We start from the raw sequence: 13,206 nt of genomic DNA on the forward strand, positions 1-13,206 counted from the left end.
AAACGAAAGCATTTCAACTTTGGCAGCACTGCGGTATTTTCTACCGGGCTCTGTGGATTTTGAAAAGCAGGCAGGGAATGTGTCTACCGACTCTGTTATACTGTACTCGCCCAAGCGTTTGGTCAGTCGGTCGGTGGTATTAATTGAGCGCTTATTACTCGTTCAATAGTATTTATTGAGCGCTTACTATGTGCAGAGCACTGTACTAAGCGCTTGGAATGTACCATTCGGTAACAGATAGAGACAATCCCTGCCCATTGACGGGCTTACGGTCTAATCGGGCAGAGCACCGTACCGAGACCTTGGGAGAGTACAATATGACAGAATTAGGGAAACGTTCCTTTCCCATAATGAGAGTACGGTCTAGAATTCAGCGTCCTGCACACGGTAGGTCCTCAACAAATACGAGTGAGTGATTGATTTGAACATGTGCCTAGTTTTCTCATTTTACCGTTTCCCTTCGCGTTAGAAAATATCTCCTGTGTCCGCCCTCTGAGGAGCAGACTCTTCCCACAAGTTCACGAAGAGACTTTTCCCCCAAGAGACTGTAAGCTTGTTGCAGGCCAGGAAGGTGTCTGTTATTGTTATACCGTATTCTTCCGAACGCTTAGCACAGCGCTTTCCCCACAGTCAACGTTCAATAAATACGACTGAACGAACGACGCCCGAACTCAGGGAAAATTTCATGAGAATCCTGACAATAGTCACCAAACGGCTCTACGTACATTTAAGCCAGCCTTCCTCCAATAGTAGTTGCTATACTGGTTAACCATACATTTCGATTTCTCCTTAAACTTTTCTTCAGAGTCAGACGACCACCAAGGATCCAGATTTCCGTTCTTATCGTATTTTCTGCCTGATGAGAAACAACACAAGAGAACGTGGCCAGTTTCGGTAGTGAATGTCAGAAGGAACGGCCGAAATCTAATAATAATAATAATAATAATGATGTTGGTATTTGTTCAGCGCTTACTATGTGCCGAGCACTGTCTAAGCGCTGGGGTAGATACAGGGTAATCAGGTTGTCCTACGTGAGGCTCGCAGTTAATCCCCATTTTACAGATGAGGTGACTGAGGCACCGAGAAGTTAAGTGACTTGCCCACAGTCACACAGCTGACAAGTGGCAGAGCTAGGATTCGAACTCATGACCTCTGACTCCCAAGCCCGTGCTCTTTCCACTGAGCCACGCTGCTTCTCAATCTAGTTTCCCATGCCTGGGATTGCTAGTGGGGAATTAGCATTCGGCCTCTAGAAAAGCAGTGGGCCCTAGGGGAAACATCAAGGGCCTGGAAGTCAGAGGTCCTGGGTTCTAATCCCCACTCTACTCCCTGTCCACTGAGTGACCTTTGATAAGCCTCTTAGCTTCTGTGCCTCAGTTCATCACTATATAATGGGAATTCAATATTGTTCTCCCTCCTGTTTAGCTTGTTGAGCCTCATGTGGGATGTGATTATCTCGTACCTACCCCAGCGCTCAGGACAGTGTGGCACAGAATAAGCCCTTGCCAGAGGCCACAGTTATTATTTTTATAAGTCACACTGTGTAAAACAGATCCCACAAATCCCATGGAGGCTATGGAGAAAGCGTCAGCGTTTCGTGAGGCGAAATATTTTTTGTCTGACCTCTTCCCAGCCTAACGAAAGAAGCTGGAACACAGTGGAAATATCCCATCACCACCTTATTCTTCTATCAAACTCTTCCAAGCACACAGCACAGTGCTCTGCACACAGTACACCCTCAATCAGTGCCATTGGTTGATTCCAAGAGCCGAAAAAGGATGCTTACACAAAAATCCCTGGGCTTAACGTGTCACAAGCTCCAAGGATAGAGGTGTGAATTCAAGATGGCAAATACGCTTTTTTTCCAACGCGCGTTCCAGAAATGGAACGCAGAGAAAGCAGTGTAGCCTAGTGGCTAGAGCACGGGCCTGGGAGCCAGAAGGACCTGGATTCTTATCCCAGCTCGGCCACTTGTCTGCTGTGTGACCTTGGGCAAGTCACTTCACTTCTCTGAGCCCCATTTCCCCCATCTGTAAAATGAGGATTGAGACTGTGAGCCCCACGTGGGACAGGGACTGTGTCCAATGCCATTTGCTTGTATCCATCCACCCCAGTGCTTAGCACAGTGCCTGGCACATAGTAAGAGCTTAACAAATGCCATAATTCATTCATTCATTCTGACTCCCGGGCCCGTGCTCTATCTACTAGGCCACGCCGCTTCCCCGAGCACTCAGCACAGTGCTTTGCACACAGCATTCAATAAATACCCCTGAAGATGATGATAATCTGCAATCACACCTTACTGTGAAAACGCACGTCTTTCTGCCAATCTGAGAGGTGGTTTGGGGCTCTGCCCTAGCAGCCAGTGTTGCCGGAAGCGGGCAGGAAACGCAGCCCTCGCCCACCACGGCGCGGACCACCAGTTTATAACCCACCCTGACGGGCTTCTGAGGAAAGGACGACGGGCAGAGGAAGTGAGTTTCTCATTTCTGAGATCAACACAGCGGTTGAAACATCAACTCGAGTAAAACCCAACCCTTCTTCTTCTCAAGCAGCGTGGCCTAGGGATAGAGCCAGGGCCTGGAAGTCAGAGGACCTGGGTTCTAATCCCGGCTCCACCACTAATCTGCTGTGGGAGTCAGTTCACTTCTCTGGGCCTCGGGTCCCTCATCTGGAAAATAGGGATCAAGACTGTGGGCCCCAAGTGGGCCGGGGACTGTGTCCCATCTAATTACCGTGCATCTACCCCAGCGCTCAGAACGGCGCTTAACAGATATCACAAATATTAATGTCATTATTTCTGTGACCGACGATCAAAGTGTCAACTTGCGAAAAACCCAAGTCTTCTTCTCATCATTCTCGGTTCCCAGGCCGTCAGAACGCCGACTTTGTACCCACAACGGGGAGGGGGTGGCCAGTTTCTGCTGTTCACTGGGACTCACCGTTATTGTCGAATCCGTGGGTAAACTCGTGGCCCACGATCACTCCGATAGCGCCGTAACTCAGAGACCTACAAGGTAAAGGCGGGACGATGAGGAAGTGGTGGCCGTGAAAGTCAAATATTTCACCCCGAGCCATTTCAAAACGAGTCCGTCTAATCCAGCCTGTTCAACCCAGTGGAAAGAGCTGGGGGTCAGAGGACTGGGGTTCTAATCCCGGCTCTGCCAGTTGCTTCCTGTGTGACCCTGGGTAAGTCACTTCGCTTCTCTGGGCCTCGGTTTCCTCAGCTGTAAAATGGGGATTGGATACCTGTTTTATCTCCTATTTAGACTGTGAGTCTCATGTGGGACTGGGACTTTGTCCAACCTAATTGACCTGTATCCACCCCAGAGCTAAGAATGCTATTAGGTACATATACCACAAAAACCCCCAAAATAAAACAAAACAAAAAAACAGCGGACAACCTCTTTAGGAGGTCCACGCAGAACTGGCCCACTCGTGTTTAATGTACGTCTTTGCGGGTGGTGCATCATTTTCATCAGTCAGTTACTTCATCCAAAGTCCTGTGCTAGCACTTTGGGATGGATCGTTGATAATAATGATTATTCTTACCATTGAGGCGTTTATTAAGCGCTCACTACATGTCAAGCATTGTACTGAGCGCTGGAGAAGATAGAAAATAACCAGGTCAGACGCAGTCACCGTCCTACGTAGGGCTCACGGCTAAGTAGGAGAGGAGAACGGGTATTGGATCCCTCCTACACAGATGAGGGAACTGACGCCCAGAGAAGTGAAATGGTTTGCCCAAAGTTACACAGCAGGCAACTGGCAGAGTCAGGATTAGAACCCAGGTCTCCTGACCCCCATGCCTACGCTCCTTCCACTAGGCCGTAGACGGGGTGGGGATTTTTTTTTTCCCATTCTTCAATTACAATCCAGGCAACTGAGCTGAGAAACCAGAAAATAAACAAACAGCTACACATCATTCCATATTGTTCCCTGGATACCATTTGGTGCCCCAGTGGATGGTTAATGGAAACATAACTCCGTTCTTCTTGATATGCAGGGCCCATAACTCAGCTTCTTATTATACAAAAGCAGAAAATTGATTTCAGATATCAGGCAGGGAAAAAATAGGAAATCAATGTAATTCCTGCCTCCCTCAGCAACCGCGACTAAACGGTTTGTCCTGAGTCAAATGGAGAGGTGTTCTCAGCCAACCAACGGCATTTACTGAGCGCTCACCGTGGCCTGAGCACTGTATTAAGCGCTCGGGAGAGTTGGATGCTTGAGTGAGAAGCAGCACGGCCTAGTGAATGGAACACGGGCCTGGGAGTCAGAAGGACCTGGGATCTAATTCCGGGTCTGCTGAATGACCCTGGGCAGGTCTCTTCACTCCTCTGGGCCTCAGTTTCTTCATCTGTCAAATGGGGATCCAGTACCCGTTCAGTACGGTACAATACAGTACAGTTCCCTCACCTGTAAAATGGGGATTAAGAGTGTGAGCCCCACGTGGGAGAGGGACTGGGTCCAACCTGATGAACGCGTTTCTACCCCAGTGCTTAGGACAGTGTTTGGTGCATAGGAAGTGCTTAGCAAGTACCGTAATTATTATTATTCTAAGCTAGCTTTTGCCAGCGGGCAAACTTGGAAGTGAAGACCCGAGCGCTCAGTAGAGTGTTGTGCACAGAATAAGCGCTCAATAAGTACAATTTAGTGACGGCTCCCCCCCCCCCCATTTCAGCAGCAAGACGAGAGCGAGACACACTGGACTTACAAGTCCCTAGCCAGCCCGCCAAACATTCTGTTTTCCTTACCTTCTTTGGGGTGACTTTTTCCTTCGCTTACTTACCGAGGATATGCCGTTCCCCAAAAGAAGGGCTTCTGCAGCTCCCCCGCTGGGAACCCTGGAAGAAAAACACCAAGTTCATTCAATCCTACTTTTCGAGCGCTTATTGGTGTTCTAAGCCCTTGGGAGAGTCGAATAGATCAACAGACAGACACGTTCCCCGCCCACAATTAGTTTACAAATAATAACAATAATTATGGTATTTGTTAAGTGCTTACTAGGTGCCAAGCACTGTACTAAGCTCTGGGGTAGAGACGGGATCATAAGATCCCACAGGGGGCTCACATTCTAAGTAGGAAGGAAGACAGGATTTTTTTTAATGCTTTTTGTTAAGCGCTCACTATGTGCCAGGCACTGTACTAAGCCCTTAGTCCAGCTGATCAGGCTGGACATGGTCTATGTCTCACATGCTGCTCACAATCCTTATGCCCTTTTTGCAGATGAAGTAACTGAGGCACAGGGAAGTGAAGTGACTTGCCCAAGGTCACACAGCAGGTAAGTGATGGAGCCGGGACTAGAATCCAGACCCTCTGACTTCCGGGCCCTCCTTCTTAATAGAGTGCTTAGCACTCAATGTGATGAGGTATTTATTTGTGGCTGGAAGACTGTAAACTCGTTGTGGGCAGGGAATGTGTCCGTCGTACTGTTATACTGTATTCACCCGAGCGCTTAGTACAGTGCTCTGCACACAGTAAGTGCTCAATAAATATATCTCGGTCTTCCACGCCTCTCGTTCCTTCCTAACTCTCATAATCCTCACGCCCCACGCCCAGTTTCCGCTCACTCTGAGTGCCGGAGAATTTATCGGACACTCGACGCAAAAGCACAGAGCTGCCCTTTTCAGTGCAATATAGAAATACGCGAGCTTCTGTTTATCGACTCTCCTCCTTGTACTTCCTTTCAGGTAGCGGCTCCAGAGCAGTATGACCCAAATCCGACGATAAAATGCAGGCGGCCCGAACAAACTACAATTGTTCCTGTCCTCTAGGCGTGATGGATTTCTTTTTTGTGATACATCTGGGGTATTTCGAGTCCAATTCCCCATCAGTAAATGCCGCCTTCCATTTTCCGCTTCCTTTCATGTTTTATGCCAGAATTGCTGAGAATTGAATGTTCTGAAATTTCAAAAGACCGTGGGGGTCTATATAGTCAAACAATATCACCGTTTTCTGCAAAATCCCAGTTCCCCATCCCTCGTCGATTCAATCAGTTGGTCCTCGGAAAAGGCCAAGCTCATCTAGTTGAACGAGAACAGATTTCCTTTTCTTTTTCACCCCGAATCTACTTCACTGAGGGGAAATGCTCAAGAAAAACAGCATTTTGAAAAAAAGACCCCCGTGGGATTCATTCTCCATCGAGGGGCTCGTCACATCCTTGTTTGACAACCGACTGAATTGGTTTCCTCTCCAAAAATAATAACAACGATGGTATTTGGTAAGCGCTTACTATGTACCAGGCACTGTACTAAGAGCTAGTTTCCCTGCCTCCATTCCCTCACTCCTCTTTGGCCCCCAGCTCTGGGAACCATTTTTCTAAGACGTCATTCTACTCAAAAACCACCGTTGATGCTCCGTTCCTCTGCATCGAGCAGAAATTTCCGACAAGCTCCTCGTGGCCGGGGAACCGACTCGGTTATATTGTGATAATAATAATCATAATGATGGTATTTGATAAGCGCTTACTGTGTGCCAGGCACTGTACTAAGCGCTGGGGTGGATACAAGCAAATTGGGCAAAATGTACTCTCCTAAGAGCTCTGCTCACAGTAAGATCTCAATAAATACAGACAGATCGATTGGCCATTTGCTTTGAGGCACGCGGCCGGCGGCCTCCCTCTTAATTATCCCCTCTCTTCTCTCACTTCTCCCCAGCTCGCACCCTTCCTCCACTCAAGCCAACTGCTCACTGCGCCTCGTTCTTGTCTAAAACTTTGCTCACTCTTCCCCCGCCACTGGCTAGAACTGGCTATTGCCAAGAGGCGGCGTGGCTAAGTGGGTACAGCAAGGGCCTGGGAGTCAGGAGGACCTGGGTTCTAATCCTGACTCTGCCACCTGTCTGCTGTGTGACGTTGGGCAAGTCACTTCACTTCTCTGTGCCTCTGTCACCTCATCTATAAAATGGGACAGGGATTGGGTCCAAACCGATTTGCTTGCATCCACCTCAGCGCCTGGTACAGTGGCTGGCACACGGTAAGCACTTAAATACCACAATTATTTTTATCATTATTAATAAATATCACTGACTGATCGAATGACCGATCCAAGGGCAGAAGAAGCCAAAATGGCCAAAAGCATCCCGCTCTTTGCTCCGTGGACGCCGGCGATAGTGGGGGGGAGCCGTGCCGTCCTGTTATGATTGGAAATGTATTTTCCGCCCTTCCCCACCGACCCCCGGGGCCCAGAGCCCAAGGACTTACTGATCTGATTGGTCGACGCGCTGTAAAAGGCGTTCACGGTCGTTGGGTTCGTAAACCACCTGCCGGGAGAGGAGAAGACGTGACAACAACAGAATCGTTCAACTGTCCGAGAGCGGGGGAAAGGGCTGGCAGGAAGCTGGTTTTGTTCCCTCAAGGCAGAAGGCTGGATTACGGGTGGAATCCACACGCAGACCCACAGACAGCCCCGACGCAAAACCACAACCACCCCCCGTCCGCACGGACAACATCACTGTGGAGATTCGATGCCGCTATTTAAGCCGGGCTTCTCGAAGCATGAATTCATGGCAGGGAATGTGTCTGTTTATTGTTAGTACAGGGCTCTGCACACAGTAAGCGCTCAATAAATACCCACTGAATGAAGGACCGAATGAGGACCTGCAAGGCTGGAGTGTGTCAAACGTCCGGGGAAATAAGAGGGCAACGGAAGCCGCCATTTTCCCTTTCAGGGGACAGAGCGACTAGATCTTGAGGTCTCTTGGAGTCCTGCGCTGCACGCCAGCAACACCCTACTCCCTCCCTGAAATCCCCTTACTGAGGACTCAGTCCAGTGCTCCGCCCAGAAAAAATGCTCAATAAAAGCCACTGATTGAACGAACGATCCTCTGGTGAGGAACCTCATTAGCACCCCTTTATTATTTTAATTATTCTTTAGAATAATTAAGAAATTATTCTTAATTTCCCTCCTAACTAGAGGGATTTTCTCTCCAGAACTCATGTGGCCTAGTAGAAAGCGCACGAGCCTAAGACTGACAAGACCTGGGCTCTAATTCCAGCTCTGCCACATAATAATAGCAATAATAACTGTGGTACTTGTGAAGTAGTTACTGTGTTCCAGGCCCTGTACTAAGCACTGGGGTGGAGACAAGCAAAGGGGTTTGGATACAGTCGCTGTCCCCCGTGATGCTCACAGTCTCAATCCCCATTTTCCAGATGAGGGAAGTGAGGCCCAGGGAAGTGAAGTGACTCGTCCAAGGTCACACAGCAGACAAGTGGCGGAGATGGGATTAGAACCCACCACCTTCTGACTCCCCGGCCCGGGCTCTCCCCTCTACGTTATGTTGCTGTGTGACCTTGGGCAGGTCGCTTCACTACTCTGGACCTCAGCTTCTGCATGTGTATAATGGGGATTCAATACCCGGTCCCCCTCCCATGACTGTGTCCGACCTAATTATCTTATATCTACCTTAGTTCAGTGCTTGGTGCATAGTAAGAACCTAAAAAATAACACAGCTGTCATTTTTATTATTAGGGCTTTTCAGAGGACAACTTAATATATTCCCAGAACGCCGATCATTTCACAGAGGGTTCTTTTCTACTGGAGAGAAATGAGGGGGGGAAAGCGTGATCAATTCACCACGGCACACTCTTTGCCAATGCTTTTTGCTTTGTCCCAGAATTTTTGGACCAACAGAGTTGAGGAAGAGAGGAAGAGTTTAACCCTTGCCCTTAAGGACAATTAGGATTAGCTCATCATATCGCTATTTGGAGGGTGTGGCAGGGATAACGTGCTTTGCGTCTCTCCGCCTGAACTTCTTCACGTACGGGAATTTCCCCAGGCTTCTAAATAAATTAGCCCTAATATTCGAGAAGTGAAACATTAAGGTATTCGGGATGTCCACCGTTCAGTGAGCATTTAAATTATGCTCCAGTGAAGACAGAGAGCACACGTCAAACAAATTAACAAACCAATTAACCTAGCAGACCCAGTAATGACAACCGGCCAGGCTAAAAGAAGGGAAGATTTTTCTGAGTGGTCAGACACGTTTTAACTTCAAAAATTCACTTCTTTCTCTCGTCATTTGCGTTCCCCTTGTTGCTAACAATCTTTGCCCTTTCGGCCGGAAAAGCAGAGAATTAACGCCCCCCACTGAAGCACGGGAAAGTCTGAATTTGATCGGCAGAAATCCAGTTCTAATTCTATATGGGATCAAGAGTGATTTTTTTTAAATGGTATTTGTTAAGCACTGATTAAGTGTCAAGTACCGTCGTAAGCTCTGGGGTAGATCCAAATTCATCGGGCTGGACGCAATCCCAGTTACACATAGGATTAGCCGTCTCAGTACTGAATCCCCATTTTACAGCTAAGGAAACTGAGGCACAGAGAAGTTAGACGCCTTGCCCAAGGTCACAGAGCAGGTGGTACAGCTTGGATTAGAACCCAGGTCCTCCGACTCCTAGGCCCGTGCTCTATCCACTACACTACCCTCCTTTTCTACAGGAAGGATTTCCAAGGATAGAGAGCCAATCCACCCCATCTCCTCCTCCTCAAAGTCTATTCAGGTAGAAACAGAAAGCTCCTCACTGTAAGCTGGTTAAGGGCAGGGAATGTGACTACTTAATTCTGTTGCACTGTACTCTCCCAAATGCTTCGTACAGTGTTCTGCACTTAAATCATATTTATTGAACATTTATTGTGTGCAGAGCACTGTACTAAGCGCTCGGGAGAGTTCAATACGGCACTGAACGTACACATTCCCTGCCCACAACGAGCTTACAGTCTAGAAGGGGAGACAGACGTTAATATAAATCAATAAATTACAGATATAGCACCCAGTGAATAACCACCTTTCATAGAAAAGCAATGTGGCTCAGTGGAAAGAGCCCGGGCTTGGGAGTCAGCGTTCATGGGTTCGTATCCTGGCTCTGCCACTTGACAGCTGTGTGACTGTGGGCAAGTCGCTTCACTTCTCTGTGCCTCAGTTACCTCATCTGTAAAATGGGGATTAACTGGGAGCCTCTCGTGGGACAACCTGATGACCCTGTATCTACCCCAGCGCTTAGAACAGTGCTCTGCACATAGTGAGTGCTTAACACATGCAAACATTATTATTATGGATTGATATATCCCCTCTCCCTTTCCTCCATCACACCTTCCCCCCAGAACCGCATCCCATTCCGGCTTCCCTTCTCCCCACCCCCGATCTACTCACTCAGTCTTGGGAACTTCCTTTCTCAGCCAGTAGAAATCCGATTGGGCTAAATACTTGCGGGTTTGCAGCACATTGCCAAAATAGTCAGATTCCGAAAACTTCATCTGGATAAAAGAAGCACCGGTCATTACGTCCTGACTGGAGAACAGATCATTCCCCTCCTGACTTGTTTTGCCTCATCGCGGCTGTGTCTAAACTGTCATTTCAGCTCAAGATTCACTATCTCCTCAAAGAAAGCGGACGCCTCGTAAGCCAAACTGGCCAATTCTGAAACCAGTAGTATTCGCCTGCCTCGTGGACAGCACTGTATTGAGCGGTTGGGAAAGTAGAGTTCATTTATTCATTCAATCGTACTTTAAATACGATCGAACGCATGAACGAATGCATTTACTGAGCGCTTACGATGTGCAGGGCACTGTGCTAACCGCTTGAAAAGTACAGTAAGGCAATAAAGAGAGACAATCCCTGCCCACAATGGGCTTACAGTCTAGGGGACTGGAAGAACACTGAACTAAGCACATGGGAGGGCACAATATAACAATAAACAGACACATTCCCGCCCACCACGAGTTTACAGAAATGTTAACTTGACTCATCTTCCTGACGTGCTTTATCCCTGACACTCCAAGCTCATTGCGTGCAAGGAATTATCTATTTATTGGTAGAGTGTACTCTCCCAAGTGCTTAGTACAGTGCTCTGCACTCAGTAAGCAGCATGGAAGCCCGGCACGGCCTCGTGGAAAGAGTCCGGGCCGGGGAGCCAGAGGATGTGGATTCTAATCCCGGCTCCGGCACACGTCCGCTGGGCGTGTGACCTTGGGTAAGTCGCTTCACTTCTCTGGGCCTCAGTGACCTCATCTGTAAAGACTTTGAGTCCCGTGTGGGCCAGGGACCGGGTCCAACCCGATTAGTCCGTATCTACCCCAACGATTTGAACAGTGCTCGGCACACAGTAAGCCCTAAACAAACGCCACAGTTATTATTCCTATTAAGCGCTCGATAAATACGATGGAATGAATGATCGACTGGTATCCCGCTCTGACAGACACGACCAGGTCTCTAGATCTGCTTCGAAAAAACCACGGCGGGTGTCCAGCATTTTCAACCTCCAGGTCCCTGCTAAAGTTTTTATATCCAAAATGGATCTCTGCTGGGAAGGCGTTCGGCTCAGAGGGCTTTCTCTGATGACGCGGCCTACCAGAAGACCATCGAACTCAGTCCCTGCTATGCCGGTAAGCTCCTTGTGGGCAGGGAGCCTGCCTCCCTACTCTGTTAAACTGTACTCTCCCAAGCCCCTTCTACAGTGCACACAGTAAGCGCTCAATACATAGCACTGACTGACTGGATTCAGCCAGCCGAAACCCCTGGGCAATTCTCAGAGAATGAGGTAATCGAATCGTCAAAGAGGGAAATCACGCTGATGCAGAAAATGAAAGGAAATTGTACGGGGCTTTGTTCCGACTGCAGTCGGTTAGAGATGAAAATCTTCGAACCAAAAAGTAGAGGACTTGAAAAACTAGTCTTGTCCCCAAATGCTAATGGAGACACAGAGATGATATTCGTTTGCATTACGTAAGAGAAAAATGAGAAAAATAGACTCCGTAAGCCGGTGTTCTCTCCTCCTGAAGGCAAAACAACGGATTTAAATAACTCTGCTACATTTCCCATTCAAAGGCAAATATTTGGGGACCAAAATACATATCAAACCCCTACGGAAGCAGCGGCGAATAAAGTGACAGATGCAGACTGCATCTGCGTTATAAGCACGAGAAACGTTTTTCTGTTGAAATGAAAAAGACACATTTCCCTCACAGACCGATGGCTGGATTAGGTAGGTGAAATTCAATGACCTTTGAAAACAGCACTGCTAAATGACTGTAGGCAGGCTGAGCTGGAAATATCTGGTAGCCGTCGTGGTTTCCTCAGAGCACGTATGACGCGGTAGGCCTGGGGGTGAGGAACAGTCTTCCTCTCTTGGGATGGGGAACAACGATGATACTCTGTTACGTTCTATTCTATTATTCTATTACATCATCCAGGGCACATCCTACACATTTTCCTCTAGTCACAATACACACCATCCAGTACACACCATTCACACCATTAGGTATTCACAATCATCACCATCCTGTACCCTCAATAATCACCGACCAGTATATATCATCACCCAGTATACGCCATACTCACCATGCAGTACATACAATAATGACCAGCCAGTACACACAATAATCACCGTCCAGTACACGCAATAATGACCATCCAGTAGACACAACAATCACCATCCAGGACACGCAATAATGACCATCCAGTAGATGCAATAATCACCATCTACAACACGCAATAATCACCATCCACTATACACACGACGTATCACCATGTAGTACACACGATATACTCCAGTCAATACACATCACACACATCAGGTATACACAATCATCACCATCCCGTACCCTAAATGATGATCATCCAGTAGACGCAATAATCACCGCCCATTACACGGAGCGATCACCATCCAGCACACACGATACATACCATTCAACATACACAATACACAATATCCAGAACACACAATACATGCCAGCTCCACTGCCACCAAGCAGCCAGGGCCAGCGTCCCCGATCGAGGGAAGGGGGGGATAGAGGCCCGAGGCCCAGACAAGGTCCAGTCCTCCTCCATGAAGCCGGGGGGAGAAGTGTGAAAAAAGAAAATAAACCCTTTGGTTTATTTCTTGTTGCAATTTTCTCTTTTTATTTAACATTACTAAATCCCTCCTAAAAGGGAAAAAAATATATAAACACAGAAAAATATACCCAGTACGGTCCCCTAGACTGTACGTCTGTGGTGTATTTCCCTTTCCCAAGCGCTTAGTCCAGGGCTCTGCATTCGGTAAGCACTCAATAAATACCATTGATGGACTGACTGAAATATATTGAAATATAGTGGCAGATCTCACTAACCTATAAATGCAAACAGTACAGGCTCACCAAAACCCGGATTATTTCACGCTATTTCAGCAGCTAGCGGATTCTCTTCAACTGCCCAAGTTCACCA

General features: G+C 47.8%; 1 protein-coding gene across 1 annotated transcript in view; it reads right to left on the bottom strand.

Moving 5' to 3' along the window:
- The window catches only part of PHEX (phosphate regulating endopeptidase homolog X-linked), a 61,671-nt gene that overhangs the window by 7,121 nt on the left and 41,344 nt on the right, over positions 1–13,206 (bottom strand). The window contains exons 14-18 of the mRNA XM_001513641.4: positions 10,156–10,259; positions 7,205–7,263; positions 4,793–4,847; positions 2,943–3,010; positions 726–856 (exon numbers count right to left, since the gene is read on the bottom strand). Of these exons, the coding sequence (XP_001513691.2) occupies positions 726–856; positions 2,943–3,010; positions 4,793–4,847; positions 7,205–7,263; positions 10,156–10,259 (417 nt within the window). The remainder of the gene's footprint in view (positions 1–725; positions 857–2,942; positions 3,011–4,792; positions 4,848–7,204; positions 7,264–10,155; positions 10,260–13,206) is intronic.

Source organism: Ornithorhynchus anatinus, chromosome 15 (assembly GCF_004115215.2).
Source record: "Ornithorhynchus anatinus isolate Pmale09 chromosome 15, mOrnAna1.pri.v4, whole genome shotgun sequence".
NCBI classification, from domain to species: domain Eukaryota; kingdom Metazoa; phylum Chordata; class Mammalia; order Monotremata; family Ornithorhynchidae; genus Ornithorhynchus; species Ornithorhynchus anatinus.